This window comes from Malaya genurostris, chromosome 3 (assembly GCF_030247185.1).
Source record: "Malaya genurostris strain Urasoe2022 chromosome 3, Malgen_1.1, whole genome shotgun sequence".
Taxonomy (NCBI): domain Eukaryota; kingdom Metazoa; phylum Arthropoda; class Insecta; order Diptera; family Culicidae; genus Malaya; species Malaya genurostris.
In genome coordinates this window covers 174,532,891-174,545,240 of record NC_080572.1, presented here as the reverse complement: position 1 = coordinate 174,545,240, position 12,350 = coordinate 174,532,891, and the positions used below count along the sequence as shown (strand labels likewise).

Genomic DNA, 12,350 nt, shown 5'->3' with positions numbered 1-12,350 from the left:
GAAAAAAATCACAGAACGACAGAATCAAATGATGTCCTAACGGAAATAACTAAACCAGGTATATAATAGAACAGAAACATCGCCACTTGTTACCAAATACCCAATCTAAGTTTTAACAATATTGCAAAGAATAATTCATTTAAAAAAAGATGCTTGTGAAAACAACATATCTATAGTTCAAAAACAAAAGGTCCTAACTGAAAATGACAGTTTTTCTTTGTTAGTTTTGCTTTCACGATTTACCGAATTTATTTTATATTTGACGTCTTACTCTTCGAATAACTTTCCAGTTAAATCTACAAGCTTTAGATTTATATTGGAAACTTTCCAAAGATTTCGGGAACGACTCCGTAATTATCAAAAGAAAAAGTAAACTAAGAGGGGCTCTCGTTTGCAGTTAGGCCCATTTGTGGAACTATAGACATAGTTTTTCATTTATTGAACGTGTCGGTCTGCTCTCTGCTACAATCTTTCATCAACCGTAATACGTTGGTTCGTATCACAACAGTCTGTCTCACTAATTGAAAGTTCTATTCTCATTGAACTTTCTTTTCCTCTGATGAGTCCTCGTCATCGTGCTCCTGCTCGTGTTCTTCAGATTCCGATTTCTTACTAGCTGCTTTATGGTATACTTTTTTGTCACTACTACTGCCTGTAGTATCACTAGCTACATTCGTTGCTTCAGTTTTATTTTCGTCGTGATGCAACACAATTGGTGATGGTTGATGGGCTCGACTACCCTCGTGAATATTTTTCAGAATCTGTTCCACTGGAACCGGTCGTACGAAATGTGGACCGCTGTTATCATTGTCACTGTTGTCACTACTGATGAGCGGTGCTCGAGTGCTGGTTGGGCGAGTGCTGTTAGTGCTGGTAGATGAACCATCATCTGCACTTCGTTTTGTTTTAGCACCGGATGTGTGGACAATCGGTGTCTTTAGAGACACCGGTTCAGCTGTAGTTGTGCTCAAACGCTTTGGACTACTTGTCGTTGTGGTTATTTGCTGGTCTCGTTTGAATGCTGGTTTGGAGATGGGAGCCTCCGGTTGATCAATTTGACGTTTTGCTTTTGGTTCTTGCGATATGCTAGGTTCAGCTTGATCCAGCTCGGTACTTAGCTTGTCTCCCTTTGCAGGAATTTTTTGTAACCAGCTCTCCCCCGATTTTGGCTTTTCTGAGGCACTCACCAAGGTTTCCTTTGGTTTAGGATCACTGACAACTTCCGGGTTGATGGGAGAAGGCCGATCTAGTCCGACATTGCTAGATGATGACTCAATAGGAATGCAGCCTATGCTGCCTATTGCCAGAACAATTATTATAGCCTGTCACAGAAAAGGAAACATATAAGCATGAGGGGTTTTGCGATTAATCGGATAACTTACGGCTTGAAACATTTCCTTCTAATGTCATACGAGGTTAGATACTAAATGAATATAGCTCGTGCGATTCCGATTATATTTATAATGTGATAAAATTCTCACACTTTGTGTTATTTGCAACTAAATGGAAGGGATTTTTTTATCCCAGCAAATATATATCTTACTAATTCACACATTGTCCACCGCGGCCAACAACAAACATTATCATCATAGATGGGTTGTTTGACAACGTCTTTCTCGGAAACCAAGAGCCAGTACGTATCAGTTGTCGAAATTTAAATGCAAATGATTTTGTTACATTCGGTCAGTGTCAACCGGGCAAGGACTTCACACTCTTAATACCGAAAGATCCTTGCTCACTCAAGAGGCATCATATTTTCCATTCATTATTTATAGCATAAATAAAATACAAAAAATATTGATGGGACAAATTTATGCTCCTAATATTCTCTCATCGCGGAGCTTTTGATTTGACTTTCAGCGTACTGACTATGGGCAAAACGAGCTCATAAGGAGAATGTGTAATAGTTAGGTACGTACCCAGGATTTCGTTTCGGGAGGGGCCCGCAGATAAAAAAAAATGTTACTAAATATTTCTTGTGTACATAATACAAGACACTTTTAACTTTTCTACTGGAACTATCATCATTGAAACATATCATCATACAAACTTACTTTAGCTATACATGTTTCGATTTCATGTTCCGTAACTAGCGGTTTAAAATTTCATAATGAAACTCACATCGATTTCTCAGAGATGACTTCAGGTTTGGGAACAGATAATAGTTCGAGTAAGCCAAAGATTTCAACCAACGATGCTCATGTGTTCCATGTAAGGCCCTTTCATAGCGATTTCAGTCTTTCATCGCTTCATTAATGCACGCTAATACTTGCATTAAAGTACAATGAAAATCATTTCTACCCATTTTTTAGGAGAAATCACACATTGTCGAGCTATTCTATAGCTATCCAAAACTAGGTCGTTATCTACTCAAACTTTGAGTTGATCGGTCAAAAAGGGTAGCGTGCTTTGTTATGGCATAGCTCTAGTACTTAACTTACATTTATCTAAATTTTGATCTCATCACTCGTTACCCAAATTTGGGGAGATTTTTTGATTTTTTGGGTAGATTTTGACCCAAAATTAGGCAGCGGCTGGTAAGAGTGTATACTTCAAAAATATACTATGACAATCCCAGAAAACTGGCATCATGATCTTTCCGACCCATTGAGTCTTCCTTCCAAGCACTCGTGCCGCTTCGAAGCACGACTTCAGTCCATTGTCGGGTAATCATCCTGTTCTCTGGCGTTTAATATTGGAACCAGCCAAACATGTACTCGAAGTGCGCTTGCGTTCGTCTTTTTGGTTATAAATAAGTATGTACCGAATCCAGCGGCATCATATATTTCTCTTCTGCAGAACCTTGTCCAATTATGGCAAGCTCGTGCACTTTCTCTTTCCGGTCATCCAGTACAATTTTATTACTTTTGTTGTTTATTTTGCCCCGATTTTAAAATAAATACTGTTTAGTTTTGCAACTGTTCGCTTCGTATAAAAAAATATTTGTTTTGTTTTTGATTTCGGGATGGACCAGGGTTCCTCGGGTCCCCCCTCTGGGTACGTGACTGACTGTGTCTTTGAATGTTTTGATTTTTTCCATTTCATGTGATGTTTTTAAAGGATAGACTTAGAGGGTTAATTTTCTGTTTAAGTGTAAATCCACAATGCAATATTAAAATTAATATATAGTTTTAGTGTACGTGTACAGGGAAAGGTGAGGGGGGGGGGGGGGGGGGGGTTGTAGACTGAGGCGTGCAAACCCTCCAGAAACTCAAGAAACTATCTATACAAAAACTATACAAAAGATGAAATGGTTTTTACCCTTAATTGACAATTGTATTATCCTGAATAGGGGTTGTCTCTTTCTTTTGTATGTTGCTTCCGATAGAGCATGATCACCATATATCTCAATAGGGGAAGGGTATAGCGTGATGGGTAAATCGATGCCTTTCACGCAGCCCACCTGGTTTCGATTCCCAACCCCGCACATAGGATCAGAAAGTGTTTCTGGCCCGAAGAGTGAATGTCTTTAAAATTAAAACAAAAAATTAATGCTTTCTGTAAATCATAATTTTCTGGTACCAAATTCGACACCGGTAAACCTGGTATAGGGAAGGGTGGTCCCATCCTGATCGGTTGTCCCATCTTGACTTTCCAATGTTTCTCAGCTCTCGTGCTACCTCAAAAGCCTTTATATTACCGACAATTTGGAAGTAAGCCGCTACTATTATTCCGTAGGTAAGTTTATTCTACAACCTATTGTCTTCCTCTTGCCAGAAACAGCCTAGAAGCCGTATTGAATCAGGCGCGAAACAACTTGACTTATAATAGATCCACTCAAGGTTGCTTTTTTTTCATGTCGTAAAAGCTTATAAATGTAGGACTTTCCTATTTCCTTCAGTTACCAGATTTTACGTTTTACATCTGCTCGCTCTATTTTACTTAGTTATCTCATCATTCAACAAACAATTTTTTCCAACATATTTTCTCATAACTTTACGACAAAATGATCTATCTAACTCCTGAGAAAAGTTTTATTTGCTAGTTTTTCATCTTTCATGTGATTGGTTGTATTTCAAGATTTTTAATTGAATGATAGAAATCAACAATCGCGAAAATCCGTTAATATTACAGTGCAGTGTTAATAACAGAGATAGCATAGATCGGTATATTTAATAAATAGTAGGAAACTTGTTTGTTTGATCACCTGTAAATATTTGATCACCTAACTCCGATAGGAGAGGTTACCATCAAACTTCAGATTTAAAGTAAAAAAATTAATATTTTTTTCCTAAGTGACAGGCAGATTATGTAGTATTATAATAATAACTATTGTGTTTAAATGCTCTTCATTCGTTTATACTGCAGCAATCAATTTCATTTAGAAAACATTTGGATCCAGATTATATTCAGGAGAAATATAATAAGTGTGATTGTGCGGTAATTGCAACAATCTAGCTTATCACCCTTTTTGTAGATGGGACATACCACTCCTTCCATCCATTCCTGCGGTAGAATCTACTCCCAAATCTTAGAAATCATCCAGTGCAGCGCTCTAGCCAGTGCCTCACCTCCATGTCTGAGCAGCTCGCCTGGTATCTGGTCATTGCCCACGGTTTTGTTGTGCCTCAGTTTGCCGATCTCCTCACTTATCTCCAACAGATCACGTGCACGTTGAAGAAACGGGCCTTGATCTTCAATACGCACATCCTATCACTGATTGGCTGCCACCCAATCACGTGCTGGCGCATCTTGCCCAACACTACAGCTCCCGTTTCGAGAACGCTTGTTGTGCCACAGCTTTGGTAGAAGTTAACCGCTCGATGCCCACTTTTTCACACCTTCATCAAAGCCGCGGATTTGAAGCTCATCTTGCAGCATTCGGTCGTCCTGGGAAGCCAAGCGAATTGCAGTTCCACATGCCAAGCTTCCAATCGTAGTCCTTTGTTCCTAGTCGTATTCCTTCCTTGATTGTGGGTAACATGGTTTTTCCGGGCGGCATGTTAGGCCTGCACCAACCTCATATCTCACCCGAGGGTCATCGTGTCAGCACTGTTTAGAATCCCACACTGACACAAGGACGGTAATCAGCCGCTCCTAACATGGAGAACAGACGCTGTTTCGAGCCCCCCCAACATGGGGAACAGACGCTCGGGTAGGCTCGCTCTGTGTAAAGAAAAGGCAAGCCCCCCTTCTCTGTCAGTATACGACCAAGGTCTTTCCTATGGTTACTCGTACCCCAGCCGGCCCCGCGGAGTGGTAGGGATAGGAGTTACTGGACAAGAGGCTAAGAACCTGAATTACGCATTGTCCGGTAGCTTACCAACCATCTTTGCTGTACAATTCTTGCTAATTCCGATCAGTAACGGATCACTGAAACAAAAGTCTCATTTGTATTTATTAGATTCGTCAAATGAATCGTATGCGTCGTATAATTTATAGAAGTCATATAGAAACTTATTTATCTTATATATTTGACCTGATATTGAAGACACCACGTAGCTATCACTAGAAATGCAAATAGACATGAGATAATTTAACTCAGGTGGTCGCTCAAGCTCAAGAAAAAATAGGGGGTCGGAATTTTCGAACCATGCTTTTTCAGTACGACTGAATGTCTTACTTTCGTTATACCAGCACTAACTTCAACAATTACAATCCGAATGACATATACAGCAGCTAAAAATATAGGTAACTGTTTCTTTCAAAGCATTCACATGTATTTCAAACAAAACAATTATTTTGAACCTTTTTTAAGCCGATGTCCAAAAATACAAGCTGAATGATATAAACTATTCATGAGAGCAACATATGTCCCTGTAATATAGTACCCTTGTAATAAGTTTCTCTACTGTCGTTACATAACAGTTACATTAAAAACTGAGAACAGATTACTGAACTCGATACTGCAATGTTTAATGACGAAATATTCGTTATCGTATGTCTCGAATTTCTGACCACGAAAAAGAAGACCTTCGCACGATAATAGGTGTTAATTGCACAAATTGAAAATTTGGCAAGCACATATTTACAGAAGAAATGTGTCATCTGTTATTATGGTATAGCTTTCGATGTTTGAACAAGCATGAAGCCTCTGGGGATCTTTCTGTAAACCGGTTAAAAATGGTGTCAAACCATGATTCACCGTTATTGTTCTAACAGTGTTACACATGATAGCAAACGCTAAAAAGCATTATTGATTAGACTGAATGATTCAAAAGTATTTTGTTATAGTATTATTCAAGTTTTTGTTTTTAATGTAATTTTGAGAATTGAATGAAGAACTATAATCTGTAATCACGTGTGCTCAAAGGGTAGCCCAAACTTACTACCGAAAACTTCATACGAAACTTTTGTTATACATATCGGTATTGATTATGAAAATTAAATCAAATTTAACTTCAAATATTTGTCAGATCAAGTGTATAGAACAGTAACGGACAAGTTTGAAATAGATAACCATTTTAAGACGAAGATACTCTCGAAGTAGAAATCAAAGTACATTATTTGGCAGGTAATATTCTGTAAGAAGCAGAAACTTTACGTCTGCTTAGCGGTTCAAATTGAACTGCCGAGTTTAGCACTAAGCAGTTCAATTTGAACTGCTCTGCACTGATGAGTCAAAGACGAAACGTAAAAATAATGAAAACGGTTATGTGCCCTACCACAAAATTTGGCTAACCCCTAAATGAGGTAATATGTAACAGATCGGCTGAAAAGTTCGTATCGTTTCTATGAGAGGGCGCCACTAGAATTAAATCCATACCATTTTCAGTTAGTACCAACCTTCAAAAGATACGTGCATAAATTTGACAGCTGTCTGATTATTAGTTTGTGAGATATTGCATTTTGAGTGAAGCTACTTTTGTTATTGTGAAAAAAATGGAAAAAAAGGAATTTCGTGTGTTGATGAAACACTACTTTTTGATGAAAAAAAGTGCCGCCGATACCAAAAAATGGCTTAATGAGTGTTATCCAGACTCTGCCCGGGCGAAGCAACAATTCGTAAGTGGTTTGCAAAATTTCGTACTGATCATATGAGCACCGAAGACGATGAACGCAGTGGACGTCCAAAAGAGTCTGTTACCGATGAAAACGTGAAAAAAATCCACAAAATGATTTTCAATGACCGTAAAGTGAAGTTGATCGAAAATGCTGACACCCTAATGATATCAAAGGAACTTGTTGGACATATTATTCACGAATATTTGGATATGAGAAAGCTTTGTGCAAAATGGGTGCCGCGTGAGCTCACAATCGATCAAAAACAACAACGAATTGATGATTCTGAGCAGTGTTTGGAGCTGTTATATCGAAATAAAACCGATTTTTTTCGTCGATATATAACAATGGACGAAACATGGCTCCATCACTTCACTCCGGAGTCCAATCGACAGTCAGCTGAGTGGACTGCACGCGATGAACCGAACCCAAAGCGTGGAAAGACTCAACAATCGGCCGGTAAGGTTATGGCGTCTGTATTTTGGGATTCGCATGGTATAATTTTCATCGACTACCTTGAAAAGGGAAAAACCATCAACAGTGACTATTATATAGCGTTATTAGAGCGTTTGAAGGACGAAATTTAAAAAAAACGGCCTCATTTGAAGAAGAAAAAAGTTTTGTTTCATCAAGACAATGCACCGTGTCACAAGTCGATGAAAACCATGCTGAAATTGAACGAATTGGGCTTCAAATTGCTCCCTCATCCACCGTATTCTCCAGATTTGGCCCCCAGTGACTTTTTCCTGTTCTCAGACCTCAAGAGAATGCTCGCTGGTAAAAAATTTAGAAGCAATGAAGAGGTAATCGCTGAAACTGAGGCCTATTTTGAGGCAAAGGACAAATCGTACTACAAAAATGGTATCGAAAAGTTGGAAGATCGCTATAATCGCTGTATCGCCTCTGATGGCAATTATGTTGAATAATAAAAACGAATTTTGGCAAAAAAATGTGTGTTTCTATTAAACGATACGAACTTTTCAGCCGAACTGTTCTTTGTGGCAAGCAAAGATTTTTTTGTGTTTCGCCTTCATCATCGAAAAAATGTATCAAACAGAGCATTTTGCTGACTTTAATACAACGTAATAAAACTTCTTCATTTTATAAAGATTTGATATCATGCCGCTTCGCAAAAAACTTATTGGTGTAGAACTTTATGCAGTTGGCATGAAAGGGAAAACGGGTTTCAAATATAATCGATAGATATATTATGTGAGAACATAATTGCAAAGTTTCAAAGTCAAACTTCGAATATTTTCGAAAACATAGTTCTTTGAATTCATTCGCGCTCGCTAAGTCTTTGAAGCGTGTTCACTCGGCAAAATACTTTAACACACGCGCAGAAAAAAAAATTAAAAATAAATAAAACCCGGGTAATTCTAAAGAACTTTATGTTGATTTTGTTTTTAAATGATGGCCAAATGAATCGACTTCGGTTACAGCCAGCCGCGAGTCTCGGTTCTGGAAATTTGGGTCAAAACCATAAATGAAGTAAACTTAGGGCATGTTCAGGAGTGTTCTAGTTCTAGATGCATAATTTATGAGTATTAAAATTTAAATTTATAATTTATAACAAAATAAACTGGCAGCCCCAGTAGCGTTTTATCTGTGTTTCAATTATAGAAAAAAAATAGAACGGCAACATATACCAGTTTTAAATTTGACAGTAGAACTGTTCGAATAAATAAAACTAAAACGGCTTGCTGGGGAAACGTTTGTTTTAATTTCAGTTACACGCTTAGAAAAAGTTACTCAAAGTTTGAGTACTAGTTACTCATTTTCAAATGATACATGGAAACGTCAAAAATTGAGTAGTTATCATCAATGATATTGAGTAACTCCTACTCTAAATTTGAGTTTAACGCAAAATCTCGTTTTATAGTTACTATTCGCATTCGCGATAAGTCTAAAAGTTGCAATAACCATTTGTAGCAACAGGTTGTATTTTTTGTTAGTGAGACGCGTATTTCGAGGGTGAGTCGATCAAAACAAACGGTGTTGTGTCTGCAAAAACCGGAATGATCAGCTTCGTGTTGTGCTTTAAAATGGAAACGAATATGCTCAAATGTCATTTATGAGGAATAAGTGTATGATTGGTGCCTGAGCATAACACACTACTCCAAGCGACCACCACTTGATATAGTATTGAGTTCAATTATTTAACATTTTAATACAATACACTCAGAAAAGGAGTAATTTTTTTGCAAATTTGGTATATGTGAAATAAAATTTCACACAAAATTTGAGTGATAGTTACTCTGTTTTTGTACATGTATGAATAAAGTATTACTCAGTAAATGAGTAGATTTTACCCAAATATCGTTTCCAGTGGAAGAACTCAAATTTGAGTAACTTCGGAGTTACTCTAAATTAGAGTTGTTCCACTTTTTCTGTAGATGAGTGAGATCTTACTCATTTTTGAGTAACTATTTTTAAGCGTGTATATTATAGACCACCCATATGAATCTTGCAGCTGCTGAATTTGCTCATAGATTTTCCACTGTACAGAGACACTGAGAGCGTTGCTAGTGAGGAGTGGGTGTACTTTTTTCCAATACATACAGTGCTTGTGTGAAATGCGCAGGAAACTTTACACAGTGACAGTCGGCAAAAACAGGATAAAAACATTTGTAATGGAAGAACCCGCTTGTCCGATTTTTACATTCGAATGTTTTTGTACAGTTCTTGCAAAAAAATTAAAGAAAACTTAAATAGATTTTCCAAACTAAGGGCACTTTTCCAATTTTTAGTCCATTCCATTCATACATATCTCGTATTGAGAACTGTCTGACGGATGATCCCAAGCTATTTTGGAATTTCGATGCGTAATAAAACAACTAGCCGTGGATTTCAAGAATGTGTCAACCATCAGGGACAATACTCGTCGTCAGCCAAGGACTAAAAACTATTCGCGTCTTTCTTTCAAAGTGTGCTAAGGCTGTGAACCGTTTCGCGGTTAATTTTAACTTTTGGTAAAAATCTGACACTCGAGCGGTTAATTTGATTTTTGACAGATCGATGGTTATTTTCCGACACTGAAAAAAATCTTGCAATGAAATTTCTAATATTCTTTAGTTGAAATTATTTTCAGTGTAGAATAAACCCAAATAACATTCCGTCCGTCAAATTGTATTGTCTTTGTATTCTCGACAGTACAGAGGGAGCCGGACCGGATGGACTCAAACCGTAGATCGTCAAACAATGTTGAGAATACTTTTCCGACTCAGTGGAAGAAGGCTCTAACTTTACCAAGTCACAAAAACGGAAACGTTCATGATGTCATAAATTACAGAGGAATTTCAATCCAGAGTTGCCTTCCCAAAATTTTTGAAAGTATGCTACTAGGGATTCTGTATCCAGCAGTTAACAACGTAATCTCATCGGCCCAACACGGTTGTATCAAATAACGGTCGGACACAACGAATTCGATGAGCTATGAGTCGACGCATGTTAGCAAAATGGAAAAACGACAATAGATCGACGCGATATATGTTGACTTTTCGAAAGCTTTTGACTGCGTACCACATCTACTTGCTGTTGAGAAATTGAAACGAAATGGCTTTCCAAACTGGCCAACCGCTTGGATTTTTTCATATCTTAAAAATCGTAATGCATCTGTTCGACTTGATTCTTCGTTTTCGAGCGGTTTCATTATCACATCTGGAGTACCCCAAGGAAGTCATCTTGGGCCTCTACTATTTGTGCTATTTATCAAAGATCTAGTGATAGACTAACATCTTTTAAAACCATGTACGCTGATGATCTAAAAATTTATCGCGTCATCACTACTCTAGTGGACTGCTGTGCTCTGCAAATGGACATGGAAAGTAGTGGCGTATCTAGAGGGGGGCGAAAGGGGCACTGGCGTATCTAGAGGGGGGCTAAAGGGGCGTCTTGAGTTAGTTTATAAGTTCCTCTCCCTCGTTTAGAAGTAGGTTTATAATTTTCCCTATACAGAATATCACAGAATTGCGGAAGCAAATTATGTCCTAATGGTAATAACCATATCATGTATACAAGAGATATGAGAAGTGATTACTTGTGTCTGAAAACCCATTTTAATTCTTCACCATTTTAATTCCGTTTATATTACAACAAAAAATTCATAAAAATGCTGAAGACGGCTCTAAGCCTTAACAAGGCCAAAGCAAATCGCTATTTTATGATAAGTTTCTGATATGACATGGAAAAACATGAAAAATTTCGTTTTGTATGAACAACTTTAAACAAATAATAATTGTTTTGCTAATTGAGTAACTTTATTAAAGAAAAAAAATATAAGATAACCTCTTCTATTTTTCAGTTCAAATAATCATTTCGAAGATTTGTTCAGTTGGCTTTTACTGGCTGCACAGCTGGAACTGCTTTGGAAGGTTGATTGTTAGAAAGTGGAGCAGGTTGATATTTGTTGTCGTTGTTGTTTTGTTGAACAGCCGAAGTAGTTGCCGGATTTTTTGCAGCACGTCGAACCGTTTGTGTCTGTTTAGTTGAAGTAGAGACACTACTTGTCGGTGGCTTGTTGTTTACATTTGTAACAGAGGCAGGACTTACGGCGGATGCTGGCTGAACCGATGAACTCTGTGTATCTCGTTTTTGAGTGTTTTTGTTGTTTGTTTGACTATTGGTGCTAGTATCAGTATCCTGGTTGTTCAAATTCAATGTAGCGGTCTCTGTTTTGATCTGTTTGTCACTGGTTGAAGTTTGACTAACCCATTGAGCTGGATTTTGTTGAGTAATCAACGGTTTATCATCACTGGTTTTGGGTTGCAAACGATCTCCAAAGTTCCTGATTGTTGAAGTACTAGTTTGTGTCGACGTCTGCTGATCTACTGGCAGAGCAAACGCACAGGATGTAGTTACGAGTAAACAGATCTGCTTTTAGAAAAAATATATGGAATTAGAATTAACATTTAAAAACAAATAGTTTCGCGATTCATACAAATAGTTTCATTTTTAATGCGATGTAGTTGTTCGATAGTTGCTGAATAACTGTATCCGGATGAGGTTTGTTCGGCATTTATATAGGAAAATCAGAGAATAACCAGTTTGCGGAAAGTAAACAATTGGTAATTAGGATGTTAACGTTGGGCATTTCAACCAACAATCGATTTGTGTTTTCGTGAAAAAGGGATTGTTCGCAGAGTATGTAACATAACTTCATTAATATCCATATGCTTTGGAATCTTCAGAATCTGCATCAATTTTTTTTTCTTCAGTTACTTATTGAAATGTATTGAATAAACAAAAAGTTCATGAAACATACTGATGCAACTTTATCGCAAGGTGTTTCATAGCTTAGCATGATTTGATACACGCTACATGTTTACATCATGACGTTGATTTTCCGTGAATGTGCAATCTGGAACGACTCACAAAAATAATGTTTTCGTAGAACATTATGATAAATT

General features: G+C 37.6%; 2 protein-coding genes across 3 annotated transcripts; both read right to left on the bottom strand.

Moving 5' to 3' along the window:
• Nucleotides 1-138: 138 nt before the first annotated feature.
• LOC131438706 (uncharacterized) lies at nucleotides 139-1,508 on the bottom strand. The gene is made up of 2 exons (XM_058608895.1): nucleotides 1,383-1,508; nucleotides 139-1,322 (listed from the first exon to the last, which is right to left on the bottom strand). The coding sequence occupies exons 1-2, from the start codon at nucleotides 1,392-1,394 to the stop codon at nucleotides 537-539; spliced, it is 798 nt and encodes a 265-aa protein (XP_058464878.1). The 5' UTR covers nucleotides 1,395-1,508; the 3' UTR covers nucleotides 139-536.
• A 9,671-nt stretch (nucleotides 1,509-11,179) lies between these two features.
• On the bottom strand, nucleotides 11,180-11,985 carry LOC131436317 (rho GTPase-activating protein gacK-like). 2 transcript variants are annotated; one of them, XM_058604980.1, is made up of 2 exons: nucleotides 11,882-11,985; nucleotides 11,180-11,814 (listed from the first exon to the last, which is right to left on the bottom strand). In XM_058604980.1, exons 1-2 carry the CDS (start codon nucleotides 11,957-11,959, stop codon nucleotides 11,272-11,274), a joined length of 621 nt encoding a protein of 206 aa, XP_058460963.1. In that variant the 5' UTR covers nucleotides 11,960-11,985; the 3' UTR covers nucleotides 11,180-11,271. The 2 variants fall into 2 exon arrangements, with proteins under 2 accessions (XP_058460963.1, XP_058460964.1); XM_058604981.1 differs by having other exon boundaries at nucleotides 11,180-11,817; nucleotides 11,882-11,917.
• Between the last annotated feature and the right edge of the window lie 365 nt (nucleotides 11,986-12,350).